The 25,919-nt window shown below is 64.4% G+C and overlaps 1 protein-coding gene and 1 long non-coding RNA gene across 6 annotated transcripts; one reads left to right on the forward strand and one right to left on the reverse strand.

Moving 5' to 3' along the window:
• Positions 1 to 1,373: 1,373 nt before the first annotated feature.
• On the forward strand, positions 1,374 to 25,882 carry PALM (paralemmin). Of its 5 annotated transcripts, none has more exons than XM_043585988.1 (10): positions 1,374 to 1,634; positions 12,154 to 12,205; positions 12,610 to 12,690; positions 13,277 to 13,404; positions 14,689 to 14,812; positions 16,196 to 16,217; positions 16,741 to 16,803; positions 17,333 to 17,392; positions 19,840 to 19,971; positions 23,890 to 25,882. In XM_043585988.1, the coding sequence occupies exons 1-10, from the start codon at positions 1,630 to 1,632 to the stop codon at positions 24,420 to 24,422; spliced, it is 1,200 nt and encodes a 399-aa protein (XP_043441923.1). In that variant the 5' UTR covers positions 1,374 to 1,629; the 3' UTR covers positions 24,423 to 25,882. The 5 variants fall into 5 exon arrangements, with proteins under 5 accessions (XP_043441923.1, XP_043441921.1, XP_043441924.1 ...); XM_043585986.1 differs by lacking the exon at positions 1,374 to 1,634 and adding an exon at positions 9,541 to 9,790; XM_043585989.1 differs by lacking the exons at positions 1,374 to 1,634; positions 19,840 to 19,971 and adding an exon at positions 9,541 to 9,790.
• On the reverse strand, positions 5,896 to 9,400 carry LOC122486616. The gene is made up of 2 exons (XR_006298193.1): positions 9,058 to 9,400; positions 5,896 to 6,230 (listed from the first exon to the last, which is right to left on the reverse strand). It is a non-coding gene; the product is annotated as an uncharacterized LOC122486616 (long non-coding RNA).
• Positions 25,883 to 25,919: the final 37 nt, after the last annotated feature.

Consider the following 25,919-nt stretch of genomic DNA (forward strand, 5'->3'; position numbering starts at 1 on the left):
CCCACCCCTTCCTTGAGCGCCTGCTGAGTGGAGGGAAGAACCGACTTCCCCCCACTCCAGACCCCAGTACGTGTTCAGGGTCAGGGGCTAGTGTTCTCGTGAGAGCCTGGTAAGTCGGGGCCATGGTCTGCACGTTGGTGGGCACAGGTCCTGCCTCACCCCCAGTCTGTGGGGCCCACCTGGTGACACTGGCATCATGAAGGACTCAAGACAAACTACGGGGGACCAAGGAGACAGTGGGGCATCTAGCTGCGTCTTTGGGCCACCTGCACCTGCTCCCCACATCCTCCTGTCCAGGCCTCCCCACCACTAGCCCAGGCCGGGCCTCACACCGAACCCCACCCGATGTCACCCTTGTCATCTCTCCAACCCTGTGTCATCGTGTCCTTCCAGGGGGTCCCCAGAAGACAGGGGGACCCCAGTACTTGTCATCCCACGTCCCGTCTGGTGGCTCCCCTTTCGGAATCCGTCCAGCCTCCAAGCCCCCTCTCTTTGCTGTCCTTAATCCCCTCCTGGCAGCAGGAAAGGGCTTCACAAAAATAAGTAAAACAGGCTGAATCCTCTCCTGCTCTAAACTCTGCTATGGCTCCCCAGTGCCCCCAGGACAAAGCCTGCACTCTGTGTGGTCTCTGACCGGCCCCTTCCTTCACTCTGGCCGCCTGGGCCTGCAGTGTGGCTAAGGAGGGGGGCGGGGGGGGGGCGGTGCGGGGCTGATTAAACGTACCGACTGTCCTCCAGCCACAGGACCAGGCCCAGCGCTGGGGAAGCGCGCAGCTGTTACCCTCCTCGGCCAGGTCTGGCTGCCTTTGCGCCAGTACTCGCGCTCTCACGTGCCCTACACCTGGCGGCTCTTCTTTAAGACGTCCCACAACCGGCCTCTCGCGGCCCTTCGGGTTGCGGCAGAGACGTCAGCTCCTCGTAGCAGCCTCCAGGACACCCCCTCCCCGGGTCCCACTCCTCCTTCTCTCGGGTTGCGTGTCCCCATCCACGTCTCCGCCCTCCAGACCGGGCTCGGGCAGGGGCGACCCTGTCTGTGCAGGCCCAGAGAGGCGGCCGCCCGGGGACACGGAATGCAGGGCGCGGGGTGGGGGTGGGGGGCGGCTGGGGGCCCAGGGCGCGGAGGAGGGGACGGAGACCGCGGCGGGGGGGACCGCCCCCCCCCTCCGCCAGGCTGGGGGCGGGTGGGGGGGGCACGGCGGGGTCCCAGGGCGCCAGGCTGGGGGCGGGGACCGCGGCGGGGGGCCCAGCGCGCCGGGCCACGGGGGGCGCGGCGGCTGCGGGCGGCGGCCGGCAGGGGGCGCGGCGCCGGGAGCCGGGAGGGAGCGCGCGGGGAGCGAGCGCAAGACGCGCGGCGGCGGCAGCGGCGGCGGCGACGCGCGCGCCCAGCCCACCCCCCGCGCCCGCCGCCGCCGCCGCCCGGACAATAAACAGCCGCGCGCGGGGCGATGCCCGAGCCGGTGCCGCCGCCCCCGCGCCGCGCAGCCCCGGCCGCCAGGCCTTAGCCCGCCAGGCCTCCCCCCACCGCTGCCCGGCCCGCCGCCGCCCCCCACCCCGAGCCCCCCGCCCCCGCGCCCGCCCGGCGCCCGCCCCCGCCCAGCATCGCGGACCCACCCGGACCTCGGCGTGGAGATGGAGTGAGTAGGCGCGCTCGGGCCGGGGGTGGAAGGCTCGGGGGCCCGGGGGAGGGGGGCGAGGGAGGGGCGAGGCCTCCCCCCCCATCTCCCGTCCCTCCGTGGGGCGCGTCGCGGCCCCCGCGCGGAGAGGAAGGCGGCGGCGAGGGGCTCCCGGGCCTCCCGGGCCTCCCAGCTCTGCCGGAGAAGCACTTGGGCCGCGTCCGCCCTGAGGCCTCCCCCATCCCCGACCCCCCGGCGGCGACCCACGGGCTCATGTGGGGACTGGGGCGGCAGCGGCCGGTGGGGGCGCAGCCTGGGGCGCTGGGGAGGGGGAGGCCCGCGTCTCTTCCCGAGCCCCGCCCGCGTCCCCGGGCTAGCCTCGACCCTCGGCCACCTGTGGGCTCCAGAGCGGGAGCCGTGGGGTGATGGACGGACCCCTCCCCTTTGCATTGCACTGGCCTTCAGCCTCCCACCAACCCCCCCCCCCCCCCCCCCCCCCCCCCCGCCTCCAACCTGAGCACTCGCTCCCTGTGCCCTGGACGCATCAGTCCTCCCTCTGTCTGGCTGCCCTCCCCAAGGGCCACAGCACTGTCAGGAGCGCCTGCTGGGGCGGGGGTCCAGCCAGCAGATACTGTCCTGACTACCGCGGGAGGGAGGGAGGGGGCCTCTCTGCAGCCTTCCTGGTCTGGGACGTGTGTGAGCCTGGAGGTCCAGGTGCTTTCCAGCAGGCGAGCTTGGGTCTGATCCCTTCCCAGGGAAGGCGTCCCCAAGATGGGACCCCAAATGGTGTAGCCAAGGAAGAGCCTGGCCACTTGCACCATAGGCTAAAGGTGCAAGCGGGACAGGCAGCCTGGGTCCCCCCCGGGGGGGGGTGGGCAGCCTCTGTCCCCGGGGGGGGGGGGGGGCAGCCTGGGTCCCCGGGGGCTGGGCGAGGAACTGCCCACAGCAGCGGAGGGTTCTCGCACAAGGTGCTGGATGAGCGTGCACAGTCGTTTCAGACAGAGTCCCCTCTCTCCTGGCGTCAGGGTAACCCCCAGGCCCCACTCCCACAGGTGGGCACTGAGGTTGTGGGGTGTGCTGACATGGTCGGGAGATGAGAAGCGGTGTCCGGGTCCTGGCAGCCCCCGCACTGTGTGCCAAGGCCAGCAGCAGCTGTCTTGCTTGGGGCCAGGCCCCCCCCCCCACCTCTGGGCAGAGGCCCGGACAGGGAGGCCCCCCCAGCCCGCGCCCCCCGCCCGCCCCCCCCCCCCCCCCCCCCCCCCCCCCCCCCCCCGTCGCCCAGCCGCCCCTGCCCTTCCCACTGGGTGTGTTTTCTGAGCCGACAACTCTCCTCCAGGGATTCACCCGTGACCTGCCACACCCCCGGCTGGGTGGGGGCCGCTGCAGCCCGCCCTCCCCAGGAAGGGACACCCGATGTCCTCTGCTTTGGAAAACCCAGACAAAGGCCCGGCCTGCTCCCCCACCCGGCCCGCGGGAGCCCAGCCAGGGGCTCAGGGGAGCCAGGGCCCGGATGTGTCTGCCCGCATTAGGTTCCCCGACTTGTTTATCTGCTCTGCTCCCCAGGCCCGAGGGGAGCCTCTGGGCCTCCAGACGGCAGACCCTGAGCAGAGTGTGGCTGTGGGGAGGGGGCTGCCTCGGGGGATGAGGGGTGAAAACCAAGGAAAAGGCCCGCCCAGGATGGAGGCTTGAGCGGATATTCTGGTTGGACCCTGTTTCATTTCCTGCTGCCCCTTTCGTTCCCCGCTGAGGTGCTACTGAGGCCCAGAGAGGGGCAGCCGCTGCCTCAGAGTCACACAGCAGGAGGAGGGCCCCTAGTGCTTGCGGCCCTGCCCCAGTGCCTTTTGCCCATGGATCAGACATGCTGCCTCGGGCCCCACGTTGGGTAGATCGCTGGGTTTTCTGGGGGCAGACGTGGGACCGGCTTGGCGTTCACGGGCCTGAGTGGCCGTGAGAGAAAGCGCGTGTGCCCCCGGCTTGGGTGGCCGGGCGGGTGGGGAGCGGCCCCATCCTGCCCTGTCCTGCTGGAGCGCCCGGCCCTGGTGGCCCAGCTTGAGGTCCCATTCCAGGGGCCCGAGGCAGCTGCCCTTTCCTCCTCCACGGGCTTTGCCGTCCGAGTCAGGAGAGATGGTCGTGGCTCACGGCGCTGCTGGAGAGGTGAAATATGAATTGAAGGATTTATCACAGTTTTGTTAATTTAAGGATTAAATTAAAGGTTAAGTTAGTTTGTGTCAACTTAACAACTTAAGGGTTTAACCAAAATCCTTGAGTAACTACCTCCAGGGAGGCCGGGAGCAGGATGGGGGCCCCGCTGACGGGTGGGGCACAGGAGGAGCGACGGAGCTGGGTGGGATACCTGTCCTTGGGGGTGGGGGGGGCGCTGGCCGCGTGGCCCCTGGCCCAGGGCACCCGGCTATGCAGCTCTGAGCAGCCTAAGTGCGGTGAATGGGCTCAGACGGGGCCGCAGCAGATTCCTTCCCCGGCCTCAGGCTCGGGCCTTTTTCCCAGGAGAAGGTCTCAACCGGGTGCAAAATGGGTCCTTAACGCCTCTCTTGCACTTGCTAATCTCCCCGTTTAACGAGAGCCGGACCAGTTAAAAGGCAGCAGCGTCCAGTGATAATTGAACGTAATCACCGGCTTTTATTCTCGTCGTATCTATTTTTTCGTGTTTTTACTCTGATGTTTGCGTGAGCGGTGTCTGGTTTTCGGTCTTGGCCACGGGGTGACGTTTCCTTCTGAAAGCAGGGGGGTTCCTTGAAACAGTGAGTGTCCCCTTGAAGGGACGGTACCAGCGGTGGTGGCAGGAACTTGGGAAGGCGGGTAACGTTTAGTAAGTCCTTGCTGTGCACGGGGCTTTTTGTCCGTGTGGATGTGCTTGATGCTTACGAAGCCCTGCAAGGTGGGGAAACTGAGGCTCAGAGAGGTGACCTGATATATCTGAGGCCACATCGCCGGGATTTGCTCCTGGGTCCTTTCAGCTGCCAGGGTTGGGGGGGGGTGGTGGTGGGGTCTTTGTACCTTCCTGTGTCCCATGGACTGGGGGGGGGGGGGCTAGGTATCCTGACATTAGCTTCTCACCCCTGCGTCTAGGACCACCTGCCCTGTGCCTCCCCGCCCCCTCCCAGGAGGGGTGTGGCTAGAGGCGGGGGCGATGCTGTAAGTATTTCTGGGGGGAGTTCTGCCTCAGGTGCTGAGCTCCATCTTCAAGGGTCTCAGATTTTCATGCTGGGAAGCGGGTTGACGTTCTTTAAAAAAATCCTGCCCCCTTTTTCCAAGTCTGGGAACCCGTTTCTTTCCATCCACCTATGATCTGTTGATTTAGGTAACACTCCCTGCCCACCCGCGGAGCCTTGTGTAGGGATAGGGCCCCGCTCCATCCCATCACGGACCTTCTCTAGGAGGGAGATTTAGAGGTGTACCTAGGTGGGCGGAGGGCCTGCCTGCTGGGGGGCTGGCCTGTGCAAAGGCCCGGAGGTGGGAAAAGAAAGCCTCAGCAGAAAGCAGTGCTGTTTGCTTTGTGCTCTCGGGGCTAGGTCCTGCCAGGCTTGGGGCAGCCAGCAGGGGAGCCACGGGCAGCCACGGACCGACGGGGTCCAAGCAGGAGAGGAGTGAGGTTTTGACCTAGGCATAGAAAGAGGATCTGGAGGCTGAGGACCAGGTCAGGGCTCAGTGTGGACAGTCACCTTGGGGGGGGGGAAGGGGGGGGACCCGGTGTCTGGGCGGCAGAGCTGGGGGGAGGGGGGACCCCGTGACTGGGTGCCAGAGACCTGACTTCAGACCCCTGGATGGGCAGGGCGGGCGCCTTGGCCACACTGCACAGGGTCTCCATGTGGCGCCGATGGCTGAGGGCGGGTCTCGGTGTCTACGGCGTGTGGAGTTGGCCTGGGGGTCTGTCTTGTTTTCAAACAACTTTTTACACTTATTTATTTATTTTGAGAGAGAGTGCGCGCGCGTGCGCACAAGCAGGGGAGGGGCAGAGAGAAGGAGAGACAGAATCCCAAGCAGGCTCCGCACTGTCAGCACAAGCCCGACGCGGGGCTCGTCCCGCAAACCATGAGATCATGACCTGAGCCGAGATCAAGAGTCGGGCGCTTAACCGACTGAGCCGCCCAGGCGCCCCTGGGGCGTCTGTCTGCTCTCAAGGGTGTAAAGCAGGAATTCAGGGACCCCCTGAGCCTATCACTGGGACAGTCCGGATCAGGCTGGGAATTTGGAGGGGAGCCCAGCCCAGGCCGAGTGGGAAAGACAGGTGAGAATCAGAGTAGGGACACTCTGCAAGTGTTACCACTGCAAGGACAAAAGGGTGGGGGCGGGCTCGGGCCGGGCCTGGGAGCCCAGCCCGGTGAGCAGACCGTGGGTGTTGGGGGCAGCAGTGTTGGGCTCTGAAGGCCAAGTGACGGGCAGGGTCCCCTCTGGTAACTTCCGTCACGGTGAGAAGGCGCTGCCGGTCGGTTTGTAGTCAGACGCTCCTGACCCCGAGAGTCCCGGGCAGGGCCCGCGGGATCCGCCGCCGCCCATGGGGCGGGTGGGGCCCTGGCACCAGCCCAGCTGTTTCCACTCCACACGTGTGTGTTTTCTACCGGCTTCCTTGAGATGCAACCCACACACCACAGAATCCACCTGTCAGGAGGATACAATTCAGTGGTTTTCAGTATGTCCACGTAGTTGTTCGATCATCACCTCTTTCTAGTTCCAGAACATTCCATCAGCCCAAAAGCAACCCCATCCCCATCCCCAGTCACACCCCAGCCCCCGGCCCCCACGAGCCCCCTTCCCGTCCGTGGATGAGCCCGTTCTGGACGTTTCACCCACGCGGACTCAGACCTTGCGTGGCCTCTCGTGTCGGGTTCCCTCCCTGAGCGTCGTGTGTCTGGGGTCCGTCCGCGGGGCGGCGGGGGTGGGCGCCTCGCTCCTGCTCGCGGCCGAGGGACCTTCCTGAGTGTGGTGGACGTGTTCTGTTTATCCATAAATGGACACTGGGTTGGTTTTTAAATTTATTTTTTATTAAAATTTTTTTTTCATGTTTGTTTATTATTTTTGAGAGAGAGAAAGAGAGCGCGAGCCGTGGAGGGGCAGAGAGGGAGACACTGAGCTGTCAGCACAGAGCCTGACGCGGGGCTCGAACCCACAAACCATGAGATCATGACCTGAGCGGAAGTTGGATGCTCAACCGACTGAGCCCTCCAGGCGCCCAACACTGGGTTGTTTTACGCATTAATTTGTATAGTCACTTCTGAGGTGGTTGGGCGACCTTGGGCCTATCGTCCTCTGTTGGAGGCGGGGAGCCTGTTTTAGATAAATGTCTGATGTGACACTGAGTTTCTTCCAAGAGAGATGGTCACAGGACAGTGGTCCTCAGGGTGGTGGGAATGTGACAGGGGAGGGACCCTTGGGTGGGAGCCACCTCTGAAAAGGTGAAGACTCTAACTGATTCGCTGGCCCGGTGAACGTTCATTGAACCCTGCCGTTCACTGGGGGCTGGGGACATGTTATGGACAGAAAGAGACCCTGTCCTTGTGGGGAAATAAACAAATGATGAGGGTGCTGCTTGGTGGCGAGCTGGTGAGGGGTTGGGGGTACAGGGGAGGCCTACGTGAGGAGGTGACGTTGAGGGAGCCAGTGAGTCCTGGGAGAGAGCTCGGCAGATAGAGGACACGGCCAGTGCAAAGGTCCTGAGGTGGGAGCATGCCCGGAATGTTTGGGGGTTGTGGCTGGATCCGAGGGAGGGGTGGGGAGGGACCACAGCTCTTTGGGGCTGGTCTCTGCCTCTGGATTGAGGCCCAGCTTGCCCTAAGCTGGAGAAGGCCTCTGGGTGCCATTCATGCCCCACTGCCCTTCCCCCGTGGGGGCCCAGGGCAGGGTCCACCCCCCCTCCCCTCCCCCCAGGTTAATAGGCAACAACTGTGCCTCTGGATCTGTGGCCTGCTCTGATCCCAGTTTCCACTGTGGGGGTGATGCCTCTCTGCCTTGAGCTTTCCAGAAAACCCAGCCATGCCTCACGGGCTGTTCACCTCACCAAAGACTGTAGTTGTCCCCTGTGCCGACGGTCTCAGAGGAAGAGAATTCCTTCCTGATGAAGGGACAAGATCAGGAAGGCTTCCTGGAAGAGGCAGCTGCATGTGCTCTGAGCTTGGAGCAAGGAAAGGGGGAGGCAGGGAGCTGGTGAAGGGTGGGGGCTTGAACACCAGCTAAGAGGCTGAGCCTTGTGACCAGGCTGTGCAGGGCCTCACAGGGAGGAAGGTTCTGGGGGCTGGAGGGGGACAAAGGCCCCACAAGGGAGTTGGGAACCAGCAGTGAGATTAGGACTCCCCCCATTCCAGCCACCCCAGTGGGGGGACGGGCCACAGGGCTCCCTTCCTCAGCCAGACTCTGCTCTCCTTCCCTGCACCCGTGGCCACGGCCACGGCCACGGCCACGGCTGTTTCCTTTTAGTTAGCACAGGAATGTTGCCGGTGTTGGGCTCCGTGCCTGCCTGGGCCAGGACCCCTCATTCCACTGGAGCTGCCTGGCATGGGCCTGGAAGGACCGGTGTGTGACCCCCCCCCCCACTCCCGCCTCAGACCCAGCTCATCCTGCCCGCTGGGTGACCTTGGGCAGGTTGCGTAACCTCTCTGGTGCCTTTAAAATATAAACGCCTCCCAAAGCCGAGGCCTCTGCAGGGCCCGGCTCGTTTGGGTTTGGGCCTCATTAGCTCATCTCCTGAAGCCAGGATTATCTCATTCGCTCTCAGCCCACACCCTCTCGAGTCCTGAGCCGCCCACATCGGGGCTCGAGCCCAGAATTTGCTCCAAGCACTGTAAAAATAATCAGGCGAGGACAGGAGTCTGCCTGTGCTGAGGGTGGGCCTCCAGGAGGAGGGTCTGTCCCTCCACCAGCAGCTGCTGTGGCCCATTGCCCAGCAGAGCCAGTGGAGGCCCAGAGACGGGAGTGACCAGCCCTGGGCCACACGGCCGGCGGGGACAGCTCTCACCTGTCCAAACCCCACCGTGTGTTTTGGCCCAAGCTCGATTCTCTGCCCAGCATCTCCTGACATCTGGCCTCTGTGTCCCTCGCTGGGTCCTGAGGAGCGTCCCCGCCGTCCCATTGTCCCCCCACCCCCACCCCCACCCCCACCCCCACCTGTGCGGCCTGGCCAGGCCTCAGGGAGGCCCTGTGCTCGGGGAGCACTCAGGAGCCCGCCTGTCTGGATCGAGCGTCAGTTGGCCCACTGAGGAAACGGGCCGAATCACTCCACCTGCCTCTCAGCGTCGTCAGGAGGGTGCTTCCCAAATGCCCTGTACATGCTCACCTGCTCCCGAGCCTCAGTTTCCCATTCTGGGAAATGGGGCTGAGCCCTGCGGGGGGAAGATGGGGAGCCCTGGGACCGGTGTCCCTACTTCGTGGCCGTTTGATTAGGATTCTGCGGTCAGACTTTGTCCTTCGGATTGTGATGCGTTGTCTGGCTTACCTCGGTCTCCCTGGCTCCAGGGGCAGGTCCAGAGCCTTCGGGGTACAATCCCGTTCCCTGGGCTGCGGCCCCTGACACCAGAGGGGGGGCACCCCCAGCAGCGGGGCAGGGCGGACCCCTTACCTCCCCTCATCGCACCCTCCCCGGCGGCCCCTGAGGCCCAGGGCGGGAAACCCCTTAGCCCCCCAGGCCCGGCTTGGGGGCGGGAGATGCTCCGCGCCGGCCCAGCCCCCGCGTGCCGGCCTCCGCGTTGCCATGGGGACGGCGCGGTTGCCAGGGCGACCGCCTCCCGCGGGGCCCCACCGGAGGGGGGGGCGGCGCCCGGGGCGGGGCGGCTTTGGCGCCCTGAGGCGTGGGGAGGGGCGCCGAGGGGGGCACGCAAGGCTGTGCCCTCTAGGCTGCGACCGGGACGACAGGGACGTTGAAGGGAGGGATGGATATTGTCTCCCCGGGGCCTGTGTGCCTCTCCACAGTGGGCCCGCCTGACCTTCCCCTGACCTGGTTCGGCCGGCAGGGACATGCCGCCCAGCGAGGACACTGCCTGCCTTGTTGTCTCCAGCCTGGCAGGCTGGCCACAGAGCGTCCCCGTGTCCCTGTGTCCGGCCTGAATGGCCGCCTGCCTGCTGGGGTGCGGACCCAGCATTAGGCCGCTGCTGCCTCTGCCCTGCGGGGCCCTGTGCGCGCTGGGGTCTCGGTGGCTATATGCCCCTCGCCCAGCTGCACCGTCTTCCTGGTGGGTCCCTGGAGGCCGCGTGGCAGCTGGGAAAGGGTAGGCCTGTGGGGTGGCCCGGAGCTCTGTGCTTCCCGGCTGTGTGACTGTGGGCAAGTGACTTGCCCTCTCTGGGCTTCACTTGCCAGCGGTGGGAGGAGTGCACCAGGTGGAGTGAACAGCAGGCAGGATCAGGAGCTTGGAGCGCTTGAGGTGGACCGGAAGGGTCTGGGGCTCGGAGTAAGCAGGAGGCAGAGCCAGGGAGGTGAGGGCGGAGAGGTGGACAGGGCTGGGCTACACTGGGACTTCCTTCACAGGGTGATGGGAGCCAGGGACATATAAGGGCAGGAGAATGAGTGGCTCTGATTTTTGTTCTGCCTCTGTTGCGGGTGGAGCGGGGACCTTCAGGGGGCAGGCAGGTGACAGGCTGTGGTCGAGGCCGCAGATGGGAAATGTGAGCTTTGCGAGAAGTGGAGGGCGGGCCTCCGTGGGGCACACAGAGCAGTGTGGCAGACCCAGAAACGTAGCTGATCAGGCCCTTCAGGGAGGGCCTCCAAGCTAGGTTGCTGGATCGAGCCTTTCCTGAACTTCACCCAGCTGAACCCAGCCTCCCTGAGGAAGGAGAGGGGGAAGCCACAGAGGGTGCGGCTGGTGTTGTCGGGTCCCTGGGAGGCACAAAGGGGCCAGGTGCCACCCGCCAGGAAGGGAAGAGCTGGGTGGGGTCACCTGGCCGAGGCGTGAGAACCAGATGACTTCACAGGTCTCGGCAAGGCCAGGAACCCGAGCCTGAGTGGGGTGTGTGGTGGGGCATTGCAGTTCAGGATGGATCTCCCCGGGAGCAGCCGCCTGGGTGTGGGTGAAGCCTTGGTCCCAGGGGTGGGCCTCACCCAACACACCGTGTGACTGTGCCTCTGTCTCTTTTCTGGATGGCAGTGGGCGGGGCGAGGGGCACCCAACAGGAGCTCGGGCGTCTGTACCCACTGTTTGTGCAGATGGGGAGCCAAGGCCCAGAGGGGTTGGAGGGTCTGTGGAGGGTCTTTGGAGGCCCCGGGGTGGCTCCTGGCCCACGGCTGAGGGCTGGCCGGGGCAAAAGCAGACCTGGAGGACGGTCTGTGTCTTCGTCCCTGTGCAGATGAGGTCTTGTAAGAGGATCCGGGTCCCACTGCCCAGAACCACCCCCCCCATGCCCGCCGGCCCTGCCCCGTGAGACTGGTGAGGCCAGAGCGGCCCTGGGATCGCTGGGGATTTGGGCAGAGAACCGGGAGGCGGGGGGTCCACGCTGGAGCCCAAGACCCTGTCTCCTCTCCCTGCCTCGCCTTGTCACAGAGGCCCTGGAGGCCAGACTTTATCCTCAGGCCCGTCATGGACGACAGCTCAGGTGCAGACATTTCATTGAGCACCTGCTGTGTGCAACTACTGAGCACCTACTATGTGCAGCCATTTCACTGAGCACCTACTGTATACAACTACTGACCCTCTATTATGTGCAGCCATTTCACTGAGCACCTACTGTGTGCAGGCATCTTACTGAGCACCTACTGTATACAACTACTGAGACCCTATTATGTGCAGACATTTCACTGAGCACCTACTGTGTGCAGCTTCTAGGGGCCCTGCGAGAGGCCATAGAAAGGAGAGGCCAGGTTCTGCTGTTTCCCACCATGTGTGGAGGGTTTGGGGGAGCAGTGGGGAGGGAAGGGCAAGAACCAGGCCCCCATCTAGTCCTAGGCCTCTTGCCTCCCCCCACGGAAGCAGGAAGCCTGTCCCTTCAGCTGCACCTGGCCACACGGACGTTTATCCAGCGCCCGCTACGTGCCAGTTCTGGGTGGCTTCCCGAAAACATCCCGTGGATGAGAAAGGGCATCTGGGGCTGAAATCTGGGTTTGCTGCTTCTTGGCCTCCTGTTCCCCAGGGGGCTGAGAGCCCTTTCTGAGCACTGGGGCTCCCGGGAGACTCCGGGGGAACCCCAGGATAGCAAGTCCAAGGGTTGGGAGGGGGGCCGGGGGTCCTTCACCCTCCGTGTGTCCCTCCCGGCGCTGGATGACAGGTGCTTGCTGGGTAGGAGGGCGAGGGGAGGGCTGTCCTGACCAGTCTCCGAGTCTGGGCGAGGGGCTGCACGCCTTTTCCTGCACATCCTTCACGACCCAGCTCCTCCCCAAGCCCTTCCCCAGTCTCTAGGCAGAGCCCCGCCCTCCTGTCCCTGGGCCCTGCTCTGAGGGGGGCAGGAAGCTTTGCGGGATGAGGTTCAGGACAGGACAGAGCTGCCTCTGAGGGGGGCAGGGAAGGGTCCCACGAAGCTGGAAGGCACAGGGCTGGGTTCTGACCAGATCTGTTGAAAGCAGGCTGGGGTGGGCCCCACCTTGACCTTGCGCATTCTCTTCCCCCAGGGTCCTGGCGGCAGAAACCACATCCCAGCAGGAGCGGCTCCAGGCCATTGCAGTGAGTCCCCTGCCCCTCGGACGGTGTGGATGGGGGTCGGGGTCTCCACACCCAGCCCGGGGCCCTTGGGACTCAGAACCAGGGCGTCCTGCGGGAACCCTGAGTGCCTCCCCGCAAAATGGACATGAAGGGATCCCCTCAGTTCTCAGAACATGGCCTCCTAGTGGAGCCTTCTACTGGAGATGGGGGGACAGGTGGGGGGGTCAGGCTGGGGGCTCAGACTGGGGGGGTCAGGTTGGGGGGTCAGACCGGGGCATAGGCTGGGGAGGACTGGCGGGATCCGATCGGCCAAGTAGGTGCCATTCACAGTAAAGCAGGATCTGTGTGGGCAAAGCGTCCAGTGGGTTTGGTGGGGTCTGTGTGGCCCCCGCCTAGTCCTGACCCGTCGTGTGCATCCCCGTCAGGAGAAGCGGAGGTGGCAGGCGGAGATGGAGAGCAAGCGTCGGCAGCTGGAGGACGACCGTCGGCAGCTACAGCACCTGAAGGTCCTGAGCGGGTGGCCCGGCCAGGGACCTGGGCCGCGTCTGGGGGGAGGCAGAGCCTCTGGGACCTGGGACCCCTCGGCTGGTGGGGGGGCAGGGCCTCAGGACCTGGGCCTTGTCTGGTGGGGGTGGCTGGGCCCCAGGACCTGGGCCTCGGCTGGTGGGGGGGGGCGGGCCCCAGGACCTGGGCCTTGTCTGGTGGGGGTGGCCGGGCCCCAGGACCTGGGCCTCGGCTGGTGGGGGAGGGGCCAGGCCCCAGGCCCCGGGCCTCGGCTGGTGGGGGAGGGGCCAGGCCCCAGGCCCCAGGCCTTGGCGGGTGAGGGGGGGGGGGGCGGGCCCCAGGACCTGGGCCTCGGCTGGTGGGGGTGGCTGAGCCCCAGGACCAGGGCCTCGGCTGGTGGGGGTGGCCAGGCCCCAGGACCCGGGCCTTGGCTGGTGGGGGAGGGGCCAGGCCCCAGGACCCGGGCCTCGGCTGGTGGGGGAGGGGCCAGGCCCCAGGACCCGGGCCTTGCCCCTGACAGGGGCTGGGGGAGTGGGAAGGCAGAGCTGACCGGACCCTGACTCTGACCCGGGTCCCTATCAACCCCAGTCCAAGGCGTTGCGGGAGCGCTGGCTGCTGGGGGAGACGTCCTCAGCATCACAGGGGGACGAGGACATGCGGAGACAGATGCGGGAGGACGAGCAGAGGGCGCGGCTGCTGGAGGGCTCCATCTCCAGGTGGGTGGGGTGCGGTCCAGGCGCGGCTTCGGTGGATGGCGTGCGGGCCTCTGAGCTGGGCCTGAGGGGGCAGGGGGCTGCCTGGCGCGACCCCCTGCTCCTTTCAGCGCCCGGCGGTGCAGGTGTGTGAGGGTGACCGTCGGGGCGGATCCTGGAGGATGGGAGTTGCCCGCAGCGGCCTCCCTGGGGGTTTCCTGGCGCCAGCCCCGCCGGTGAGCCGTCCCTGGCTTGGTGCTGGTGCCGGCCACAGACGCCCAGGCAGCTGGGCCCGCAGGAAGCCTGGGGGGGGGGGCGGGCCCAGGGAAAGTGACCCCCTCCCCGCCACCCCCCCTCCCCCGCCCCGGGCCGGGACAAAAGGCCTGGGGTTTCCGGGCAGGCAGAGGCTCAGCTCCAGGGCGGCAGGGTCACGGTGGAGGGAAGTGACGGCCAAAATTCCAAGCGTCCACTTGGCCAGAGAAGGTCCAAGAGGCGTGGGGCCTGCCCGGGCCCCACAGCTCGGCCCGCCCACCACGAAGACCTGGGATCCTGGCCTGCCTTCCAAGCCTATTCCCCGGGGCCAGAGCAGGGGGCTCGAATGGAGGCGGGACTCAGGCGGGACAGGACTGCCGGGCAGAGGGCAGAAACTTGCCGGGGATTGTTGGCCACTGGGGGCTGGACGAGGTGGGCTTCTACATCCCACCCTGCTGGGTGCAGCCCTGGGCGGGGCGGGGCACACGGGACAGTTCAGGAGACTTCACGGGGGAAGGGGCCTCGCTTGAGCCCTGCCGTGTGTCCCGCACGAGTCAAGTGCTTTGGGGGCCCTTGGCTTTCTTCCCCCTCCTCAGGTGGCTCTGCCTGGACGCCTCCCTCAGGAAGCCCTCCAGGCTGACCCTAACTGTGGCCAGCCTGTCCACCTAGGGCTAGGCTCGCTTCATCAGGGGTCACGGCCCCAAGCCCCGGCCTGCGCTGTTTCGTTCTCACGGGGCCGTGTGCTTGTTAGTGTGCAGTATTTGGAAGGTGATGTGGGTTTTCCAGTTCCCCCAGAGAGAGAAAGCTTCCTGTAAACATAAATGCGTGTGAACGGAAAACAGGAGACTTGGTTACAAACCAACAGACAAGTACCCGGAGGCAGTGAAGTTGGTTACAAACCAACAGACAAGTACCCCGAGGCAGGCCCGGCTGCCTGCCTCGGTTTCCCCGGTTGCCAGAGGGAAGGATGCAAATGGGTCCCAGCGGGTGGGGGGGCATCGGGTCAGGGAGCCCATGGTGGCGCTGGCGCTCACCACCCCCCCCCGCCCTCCCCAGGCTCCAGAAGGAGATTGAGGTGCTGGAGAACGCGGGCCCGCTCACCACCGCTGCTGGAGAGGGCACCGCAGCCCCGAGCCCGGCCAAGGACGAGAAGACGGAGGTGGCGCTCGATTCTCGGCAGGTGAGGAGGTGATGATGCGCCTGGGGCGCCCACCAGGGCCAGCCCCAGGGCGAGACACCGCCCCTTCTCAGACTTCAGAGCCGCTTCCCGCTGTGCGCCTCAGTTTCCCCCACCCCCCCTTAAGCGCCCCCCACGTGCTGGGGTGTCAGAAGGGACCGCGGGCACTTTGCACGAGACTTGGCGCGTGGGCAGCTCTCGACGAAACCCCCACTTGTCACCCCTGCTTTTGCTGAGTCCGCCACCGCCGTCGCCTGTCCGTGGGCCCATTCCGGTGGGAACAGCGCCCGCCTCGGGTGGAAGACAAGCTCCGGGACCCGGACAGGTCGAGGCCACACTGCTAGGAGCTGGTCTTTACCGGACTTGGCCGTGTTTCTGGGGTCTGACGAAACCAGACCCTGGACGCCGTGTGTTAGCACAGATTCAAGATCTCCCAGGCACCTTTGCTGCTGTAGGATTCAGGAGCCCTGGGACACGTGTTCTCCCCTCGTGTCCTAGCTGTGATGGCACCTTGCCTTGGGGCAGGGGCCCTGGGGGCGTCTTGAAGGCCGGCATCCCTGCCGTGTGTGTCCGGGCCCTTCTCCACATGCTCCTCTGTCAGCTGTCCCCTGTTCTCACTGCTTTCCGGGGCCTGGCTTGGGGCAGACCAGGGGGATGTGGCCTGGGGCCTGGCCTCGCCGAATCACGCCAGGAGAGCGGGAGGAGGGTGGTCAGGCCGCGATGGGTCAGCCCAGGGTCCTGCGGAGTCCCTGAGGAGGCATTTGATGCATGGGAACCCTAGACAGACTTCCTGGAGGAGGTGGGTTTTGAAATGGAACGGGAGTTCTTCGGGCTTGGGCTCGAGACGAGAGGGACCTTGCACCAAGGTTGACTGTGGATAGACCTTGTTGTCGTGATGCCCGCGTCCTGGAGACTGAGACACTGGTTGGGTACATGACACGGTACCTCGAGGGACAGTGACATGATGTGGTCGGGGTGCAGAGTGAGAAACCAGCCAGGCAGAAATATAGAGTGCAGAGACGTCACATACAAAGGCCCTGGGACAGGAATGTGTTCAAGGAACAGGGAGGCTGGCCAGACATGGGGGGTGGGGGAGGAGAGGCCTGCGGGCAGGGAATCTGTGGACCCGGGACCCTGGGGGTCGTCGAGGAGGGTTTCGTCTTCGTTTGGGGAGCAACAGAGAGCCACCGGTGGCTTCTGAGCAGGGCGGGACATTATCTGGCTGTCACAGGCTAGGGGAGGGGTGGGGGGGTCCCTTCCAGAGGAGACCGCACCTGTGATGGGGTCACCAGCTGCGAAGCCGAGCCCTCTGCGGGGTCCCCCCCCCCACTGCTCCCAGCGGGAAGGCGCGCCCCAGCCCTGACCTCTGTCCCTTCTTTCTTGCAGGCCCCGGTGGGCACGCCCAAAGGTAGGCTCCGGGGAGGGGCGGGGCCCGAGCTCCCTCTGGTGGCCGGAGGCGGGTGGTGGGCTTGGGGAGGGTGCCTGGAAAGTGGCGGCTGGTGGCTGGCGTTGCCGACGGAGGCCGGTTATTGTCGCTTCTGTGGAGCCCCGCCTCTGGCCACGTCCACTTGCTCCTGTGCCGGCGGGCGGGCGGGCCTTGGTTTTCACATCTATACAATGGGATCTGTGGGGGCAAGAAATCAGCGTCTCAGCAAGTCCGGGGGTCGGGGCGCTGTTTTAAAGGACAAGGTTCCCTGCCCACAGGTGAAAGTCTGCCATTCAGGAAACAAAGACAAAAAGCCAAAAGTTTGAGATGTGCGATCTATCTTACTCCCTTCCTCAAAAAGGATCACAGATAAATAATATACATCTGCCAATATTTCACAAATATGTATGGTGCTTAAATGTAGATTTAATTGCAAATATGATTGTTAAATATAATAAAGTATTAACCATATTAAAACTATTTAATATAAATTATATTTTTAAAGCACATATTGAACTAGTATCCGCATGTGGGAGCGTGGAAGGAGGGCCACCAGCCGGGACTGGAGGTGGTGGCCAGTGTCTTCGGCCTGATTTGTTGCATGTTAATTATTCAGGGGAGTGTCTTACTGTGGAATTAAAAATGAATAAGTAAAAAAAAAAAATCCACCCAGGGCTCTCAGGGATTTTGTGAAAATCATCTGAGCTGAGAGATGGAACCAGACTGGGGGCTGGTGTGTGTTTAGGGGGTTCTGGACGTGCACACGTGTGGAGGGGAGTGTCTGGGTGTCTGGGCAGTGTCTACATGTCTGGGGGTTATCTGGCTGCCTGGGTGGGGTGCCCAGGCGTCTGGGGGTGTCCAGGGGTGTCTGGGGGTGTCCAGGTATGTCTGGGTATCTGGGGGGTGGCCGAGTGTCTGGGGGCATCTGCAGGGGGTTGTCTGGGGGGGTGTCTGGGTGTCTGAGGGTATGTGAGCATGTGGAGAGGTGTCGAGACAGCTGGAGGTGTCTGGGTGTATCTGGAGGGGTGTCCGGGGGTCTGTGCGACCGTCCCTCCTCTGACCCCCATCTCTGTCTCTACCCTTCACTCCCTGAACAGAGAAAGGAGTCTCCAACACGCCTGTGAGGACGGTCGAAGGCTCCACCATGATGAAAGCAGGTGGGTCGGCCCCCTGCCTCGCCCCCTGCACCCAGCTGTGTCCCTGGGCTGAGCGCCGGGCCCAGGGGGCCTGGAGAGGCAGGGGCCGGGGCAGACGCAGACGCGCCCTCAGCAGGAGCTGTGGTTATGGGGGTGGCAGCCGGACCGAGGCCCAGCCCTGAGCCTGGGGGGTGGGGCCCGGCCGCCCCCCTGCTTTGGCACCCTGGTCACGCGCTGGCCCAGCTTCCCTGAGAAGGTGGGGCCCCTCGCATGGCCGCTCTCTAACCCAGTGCTCCCCACGGCGTCCTCCCTAACCTTGCTGCCCCCTCCCTGCCTGTGGGGCGGCGCACAGCCCCCCCCCCCCCCCCGCACACGCCCGCACGTGCTCACTGCAGAGCCTCCCTCCTCTGCTGTCCTCAGGCTGCCTCAGGACAGGGAGCGAGCGCACCGTTCCCGGAGGTGACCAAGCTGGGACTCAGGCATTTCTGCGCTTCTGGGAAGCCGAGAGAGACAGGGTTAGCGCTAAGCATCACACAGGGTTGGGGTTCAGGTTCTCGCTCTGCCACAAGGTGACTCCCCGTCTCCGCCTGTTGGGGCAGCAGGATTATACTGACTGCAGGCCCAGGGTCAGGGACCCAACCCGGGAGCAGTGACGGGTGGTCACAGCTGGCAAAGCCTTATTGCTGCTGCTGGTATTGGGGTGAGTTGTGGATGCAGGAAACCACAGAGGGAGGTGAAGACCATATTGGGGGCAGGGTGGCCAGGACACCTTGGACGGTGACAGGGGAGGCCCGGGGTCTCGTGCAGGGTCAGGCAGTTTTGCCCCAGGAGGCAGGGGACAGAGGGTAGCATTTGCCAGGGAGGAGGTGTCTTCAGGACCTCTGTGCCAGTCAGACCAGCTCCACCCTGTCCCTTAACCAATGACCTTGTGTAGTGCACAACCCACGCAACTGTGTGTCTGGAGATGAGGGTGTTAGGTGGTGCAGGGGTGTGGATTAAATGGCATTCGTTCAGTCATTTGGCAAGTGCTTATTGAGCACCTGCTGTGTGCAAGGTGTGAGGGGCACAACCCGGGGCGGGGGGTGGGGCTGACATTCTCATAAGGGCAATGTCTACGCAGTTAACTTATGGAGAAAATAAGGCAGCGGGTGGAGCTGGAGGGGGCACATTTCATCAGAGGGCTCAGCGGAGGCCAAACTTAGTAGGTGACATTTGAGCAAGGACCCAAAAGAAGTGAAGGAGCAAGGCACAGGGAGATAGGTGTTTCAGGTGGAGGTCACAGCACATGCAAAGGCCCGGGGGCTGGATTTGTACCTGCCCCGGGGAAGGAATAACCAGGAGGCCTGAGTTGATTGGAGCAGAATGAGCTAGGGGGGAGAGAGGAAGGAGGTGAGCGCAGGCCAAGTCATGCTGGGTCCCGTGGGTGTGGGAGGACTCAGGCCTTAACCCTGGGACAGCACAGGGGAGCCCTGGAGGGCTGTGGGGGGAGGAGGGACCTGTACCACCCAGTGCGCACTGGCGCCCTCTGGTGGCAGTGGGGAGAACAGACCGTGGGCGGCGCCTGGAGGCCAGTGAGAGGGCAGGAGAGGCCTTCAGTGGGTCCCAGAGCGGTGGGGGGGAGATGGGGAGCTGACCTGGTCGGGGCACACGGAGAGGTTGAGATGTGGGTTGAGATTCCAACTGTTCCCAAGGCAGCACCCACTAGATTTGCAAATGGACAGATGTGGGGGGTGAGAGAGGCAGAGGAGGAGGGAATTGCAGCTTATGGGGGCAGATTGGAGCGAGTCTTGGACATGGCGATTTGGGGGCTCCTCGGGGACCCTGAGGGGAAGGTGGGATACTGGGATTCAGGGCGAGGTCCTGGGGGCCATGGTCAGCACCCGGGGGTCACTGCTAGGACCCAGGCTCCCCATGTGGTCTTTGTGGTGGTGATTTCTGTACAGTGGGGGCGGGATTTTGGCTGTTGAATTATGGCTCTGACGGGTAGTGACGCTCATTTACTTCAAGAGGGCATTTTCCATTCTTCATAGTGAAAGAGCTGACGATCAGTTCGATAGTTGACCGAAGTACGGACGCACAGACATGCTGACCACCGAGGCGGGGGTGGGGGGTCCAGGACGGGGCGGAGATCCAGCTGGGAACGCAGGCCTGCCAACCCAAGTTCAGACCTTGGCTGTGACCGTGGTCAAGGCATGGCCTCCCGCGGGCTCTGAGGAAGCAGAAGCAGCGTAAGGCTTTCCACGTGGGGTGGGATGCGAGTTTGGGCTTCGAATGCCGAGCCAAGGACCTCAGGCTGGCGCCCGTGTGGCGCTGGGAGGCTGTGGGCAGACGAGGAGCTGGGGGGTGCTGCGTGGAGGGCGTCCCCACTGCTTGGCTCTGCGCTGCCGGCTCCCCTCCCTGGCTTGGCTGCAGCCGGCGGGGGGGCACGTGGGCAGGTGGCCTTGGGTAACCCGTGCCTCCCGTGCCAGCCATGTACTCGGTCGAGATCACGGTGGAGAAGGACAAGGTGACGGGGGAGACCCGGGTGCTGTCCAGCACCACCTTGCTCCCTCGGGAGCCGCTCCCTCAGGGCATCAAGGTTTACGAAGACGAGACCAGAGGTATGCGGCCCCCGCCCCCCACCCCCACCCCCCCGCCCCCAGGCCCCCACCCCAGGCCCCCAGCCCAGGCCCCCGCCCCCCTGCCCCCCGGCCCCCCGGCCCCCCGGCCCCCAGCCCAGGCCCCCACCCCGCCCCCCGGCCCCCAGCCCAGGCCCCCACCCCCGCCCCCCACCCCAGGCCCCCGCCCCCGGCCCCCCCGCCCAGCCCCGGCCCCCGCCCCCCCGGCCCCAGGCCCCCGCCCCCCCGGCCCCCCGGCCCCCCGCCCCTCGGCCCCAGGCCCCCACCCCAGGCCCCCGCCCCCCAGCCCCGCCCCCCACCCCAGGCCCCCGCCCCCCAGCCCCTGCCCGCAGCCCACCTGACCTGACGTGGGTGCTGCTCGGGGAATGGTCTCACCCCCCACAGCCCACTGCCGACCTAGAGGCCGTTCAGTACTGGGCCTGCAGCCCTGTCTTTGTTCACTCCGGGAACCTGACCGGAAGCTTGGCTGAGGGCTGGGTCCTAGGCTGGGCTCGGGGAATCGAATCACAGAGGGACGCGGCTCTGTCCTAGCAGAGCCCCTCGGCCCGTGGGCCCAGCCCTTCAGTCTGGAGCTCACGAATAAATTTAGATGATTATTGTTGAGATAAAGATGACGAGACCCCCTGAGGTGCAGCGTCTAGCGGGGGCGGGGAGGGGCCAGGGGAGGCTCCTCAGAGGAAGTGAGCAGGGCCTCCGGACGCACAGCACCGGACGCACAGCAGGTGCACAAGGAAACAGTGTGCCTCACGGAGGCCACAGCATGTGCAAAGGCCCTGTGGCGGGATGGAGTTTGCTGAGCTGGAGGACCTGAAAGGAGCCTGTGGGGCTGGTGCAGAGTGGAGGGAGGCGTCAGGTGAAGCGTTGGCGGGAGGGGCGAGCAGGGGCCAAGGTGCCGAGATCTGGTTTGGTTTTGGGAGTTCCCTCTGGCGGCCGGGAGGGAAACAGGGTGTGAGAGACTCCTGCAGGAAGCCTGATGAGCAGCAGCCTTGGTCAAAAGTCCCAACACGCCTGTCTGTCTCTCCCTCTCTCTCTCTGTAAGTCATAAGCCATAAAATTCACTCTTTTTGTTTTTAGGTAAAAAAAAAAAACCCACTTTATTTATTAAAATGTTTATGTTTCAGAGAGAGAGAGCACACGTGCGCACACGCGTGAGCGGGGCGGGGGTGGGGGGGCAGAGAGAGAGACACAGAACCCAAAGCAGGCTCCAGGCACAGAGCCCGACGCGGGGCTCGAACTCACAAACTGTGAGATCATGACGTGAGCTGAGGTTGGCGCTCAACTGACTGAGCCAGCCAGGCGGCCCAAGAAAAAACTTTCTTTTAAACTGTGTTATCCGTCCGTGTTTAGACAGCAATTTCATAAATATTTTGGCATTTAAACTTTTGCTCATTTTTGGCATGGCCTGTGGGGGATAGTATATAAATAACCCCAGGGAGGGGAAATTTCGGGCAGTATTTACTACAGTGGTAGGAAAAAGGAGAAAATGCGCGTTGAGAAGACATTAAAAAGTTGTATGCAAAATTAAGGCAAACCATTTGCTTTCCTCGTGCCGTGGAGTTCACGGAGCTGGCCGCCTGAGTCGGGGATAAAATTCTACCGCCCGGCCCAGAGTCCGTCAGTAAGTCCACAGTGGGGTCTGTGCCCAGACGTGGTATGTGGAGTGGAAGGGTCCAGGACACCCACACAATTCAGCACATAGTTCAGTGGGTTTTGGTTCGTTCGCCATGTTATGTGCTCTAATTCCAGAACATTTTCGTTCTCCAAAGCAGAAGCCCCATCACCCCCCATGCCCACCGTGGCATCCACGTAACCCCCTTCCTGTCTGTGGATGAGCCTGTTCTGGACGTTTCGCACACGTGGAATCACACACAAGTGGCCGTTTGTGTCTGGTTCCCTCCCTGAGCGCCGTGTGTTCAGGGTCCGTCCGCGTTCATATTTTATGGGCTGAATAATATTCCATTGTTTGGAAGGACCACATTTTGTTTATCCAGTCGTCGTTGATGGCTGTCTGGGATGTTTCCTTCTTTTGGGTTTTAGAACGCTATGCAAGTTTTTGTAGGGGCACGTGTTTTCATTTCTCTTGGGTGATACCAAGGCATGGAATTTCTGGGTCACATGGGGACTCTGTGTTTTACCTTTGGAGGAACTGCTGGGTGTTTTCTTTCTTTTCTGTTTATTTATTTTTGAGGGAGAGAGACAGAGAGAGACAGAGCATGAGCCAGGGAGGGGCAGAGAGAGAGAGAGGGAGACCCAGAATCCGAAGCAGGCTCCAGTCTCTGAGCCATCAGCACAGAGCCTGATGCGGGGCTCAAACCCACGAACCGTGAGATCGTGACCCGAGTTGAAGTCAGACGCTCAACCGACAGAGCCCCCAGGCGCCCCATCTCCCCCTCCCACTAGCCATGCACAAGGGTCCCCAGCTCCCCACGTCTTCGGCAACACTTGTTATTGTCCCTCTTCAAGTCACTGTCATTATTTCTGGAGCCATCGTGTCGGTGGTGAGATGATGTCTCGCTGTGTTGATTCCCAGAGCCTCATGATCTTAGAGGCTGTCCGGTCTCTGTGGCTGTGAAAGGGGCCCACTCGCACCCCAGCTCTGTCGTGGTTTGGAACGTAGACCTGGGTGGGCAGAGTCCCCGTTCCAGCCCTCCCCGGCTGTGTGGCCCTGGGCACGTCCCAGCTGCCTCGGCTCCTGGACAAGAGTGACCTCGCAGGGCTGAGGGCAGAGGCAGTGCCTGATGCCTGGGCTCCCAGAGGGTCCTCCCTGAGCACAGCCTGGCCCAGCCTGGGGGACTCTGGACCCGCCAGACTGGACTCTGGTTGCTTAGCAATGGGAAGGTGATCCATTTCCATGGCGGCCAAGGGCTCGGATTCCTGTCTCGGGGGCAGTGGCCAGTGGGAGATACTCGGCTGGATCCCGTGCAACCAGGGCACACCCCACCCTCCGGGCCTCCAGCCCAGAGTCGCTGCAAGGCCTTGAGGTGTGGACACCCGTCCCCCGGATTTGGAAACCGAAAGTAGAGAGCGCTTTCCTTCTGGCCAGAAACTGGGAACTGGAGCCCTGACCCTCGACCCCAGAGGAGGCAAGTCCCTAGGGTGTGTCCCCCCGCCACACACACACACACTGACGAAGGGCAGCTGTGTTTCCAGGAGTCTGCTGGGCTGGCGCCATGGTGTGGCGGGACCCCTCCCTGCCCTCGGGGACTGCCCCCTGACCTTGGGGACTCCAGCCCAGATCAGAGACACCAGTGTGGAGCTGGGGAGATCTGGAGAACGCCTTTAGGGAGATTGTATGCACTCAGGTGTCTTCCTTTCAGACATGGGGGGTGGGGGGTACACACGAGGCTGGGGGTATCTAGAGGGGCCAGTCTTCTTCCTCAGCGAGCGACGGAGTCCAGGGTGGTCAGGAGAGGGAGTGACCAGACTAAACTTTAACTCAGGGTCAACCACAGGGACCCAAGGAAGGAAGTCACGGTCCCCGAAACTCCTCACGGGAGGGAAACACACTTAGACCACTTAGACCGGTCGGGTCCAGCCCCGGCCGGCTGTGTGACCAAGGGCTGGCCACGTCCATGGTCTGAAGCGGCGGGGGACCCAGTCGCCGGGAGACACCGCAGGATGCAAGCAGACAGAGGCCCCGTCCGCTGGATTCCAGTCTTTCCTGGTCTCCAACAGGTGCTTCTGCGCCTGTACATTTTCGTCTGTGCGCCAGTTTGGAGGGGGGGGGGGGCACGGACGCCCACAGGGAGCTTTCGATGCCCGTTGGTTTTAAATGCGTGGTCTGGTTTCGAATTCCTTTTTACCCTGGGGGGCAGCCCACAGCCCTGCCAGGCCGCCCCTCCTCCCAGAGAGAGCCAGCTTACTCTCGGTCTGTGTGTCTGTCTCTCCCACCCCTGCCAGTGGTCCACGCTGTGGACGGCACCGCGGAGAACGGGATCCACCCACTGACCTCCTCCGAGGTAGACGAGCTCATCCACAAGGCCGACGAGGTCACGCTGAGCGAGGCGGGGTCCGCGGCGGGGGCGGCGGAGGCCCGGGGGGCGCCCAAGGAGGCGGCGCAGAGCACCCCATCCAGGCGGGAGATCACCGGCGTGCGGGCCCAGCCGGGAGAGGCCACGTCGGGCCCGCCGGGCATCCAGCCCGGCCAGGAGCCCCCGGTCACCATGATCTTCATGGGCTACCAGAACGTGGAGGACGAGGCCGAGAGCCAGAAGGTGCTGGGGCTGCAGGGCACCATCACGGCCGAGCTGGTGGTCATCGAGGACGCCGCGGAGCTCAAGGAGCCCGCCCCGCCCAACGGCAGCGCGGCCGAGCCCCCCGCGGCCGCCGCCTCCCGGGAGGAGAACCAGGTGGGGCCCGAGGCCCCCCCCGCCAGCGACCCCCAGGACCTGGACACGAAGAAGCAGCGTTGTAAATGCTGCTCTATCATGTGAGCCCCCCGGCCCCCGCCCCCGCCCCGCCCTCCACCCACAGTCACCCACCGCCCGGCCCGGCGCCTGCCCGCCCTCCACCCACAGTCACGGGCCCCGGACACGCGGCTGTCACATGGTCCCGCCGAGGGTTCTTTCAATGGAAAGAGAGGGTCGGGGGTCCCCCACCCCATCGCCACCCCCGACACCCCATCGCCACTGAGCCGTGCACCTGCGCCTGGTGGGAGAGCGACACGGACGGACCCACGTTTCCCGACGCCAAGGGCACCCCCTCTCCCCCCCCACCCCACCCCCCACGACACGGCCGGGGTTTCGGTGCAGCCGCGGCCGGCGGCCAGCCGCCCTCTGGGCCTCCTGCCTGTGCCTTCCTGCCGCCTCCAATGAGGTCCCCGAGGGGACGTCCTGCCGGGTTAGGGCTCCTGGGGGCCCGCTCTGTCCCCGCTTAGCCCCTGGAAATGGGGTTTCCCGGCCGAAGCTGTGGCGTCCGTACCCAGGCCATTGGGGTGAGGCCATGCTTCTTTGGGGAGTCTGGGTCGGAGGTCAGGTTCAGGGTCCTGGAAAGAAGCCAGGCCCCGCTCTCTGGATACCCCCAGCCCGGTGTGCCCCTCCCCCCAGGCTCTCTCTGGGGTGGCCGGGGGTGAGGGGGGCGGCATGCTGGAGCCTGGGAAGGGAGAGCCCCAGGGACACGCCCCCGTGGGGGATGGGTCCGGGACCCCTGCGCTGTCCCCCTGCCACGGGGCCCAGGGCCACGCGAGCCGCTTCTTGTCCTGAGCTCCCACTCCCACTGGGCCCTTCTTCCTCCTGGTGCTAATTTGGGGACCCTGGGGGGCTGCCCGGGACCTGCTTGGACCAGGGTGCTGGGCCCCTCCAACCATACCCCAGAGATCAGGCCACTGCCACTCCAGCGGGCTTGGCACATTTCCGGCAGTGGTGGGGAGCACGCAGCCTGGGGCGGGGGGGGGGGGGGGGGGGCTTCCTCCGCAGGAGACCCCCATCTGCCGCCCCGCCCGATGCGAGCCTGTCCCCTTCCCGCCGGGAGGGGGGCGGGGACAGGTTGCGCTCCTGGGGGCAGCCGACACCTGGATGTGCACACACATCTCCCCGGTTGCAGCCACGCTCGCCCCAGAGGCGCGTTCGTGCACACGCTCGCAGACCCTCCCGTGTGGGCTGTGGTCGGTGAGGCCCCGTCTCAGCCCCTCCCCTAGGGGCCTCCCACCCGGTGCCCGGGGCGGGCGCAGGGGTCGCCTCTGGTCGCAGCCCGGACCCCGACTCAGCTCTGCCCCTTGGTGGCAGGGGGAGAGGCCCCCTGCGAGGTGACCCTGGGCAGTGGCCGTGGGACCCCCTCTTCCTCCTTGAGTCCTCGAGCTGTGAGCCTCCGCTGAAGTGCCCCTCTGCTTTTGATGTGTGACAAGGCCTTGTTGTTCTTGACTTTCCCAGAGAAGCAAATAAACAGTGTGAACAGCCCCAGGCCCTGGCGTCCTTGGCTTTGGGGGGGGAGGG

The sequence above is a fragment of the Prionailurus bengalensis genome, chromosome A2, assembly GCF_016509475.1.
Source record: "Prionailurus bengalensis isolate Pbe53 chromosome A2, Fcat_Pben_1.1_paternal_pri, whole genome shotgun sequence".
NCBI classification, from domain to species: Eukaryota; Metazoa; Chordata; class Mammalia; order Carnivora; family Felidae; genus Prionailurus; species Prionailurus bengalensis.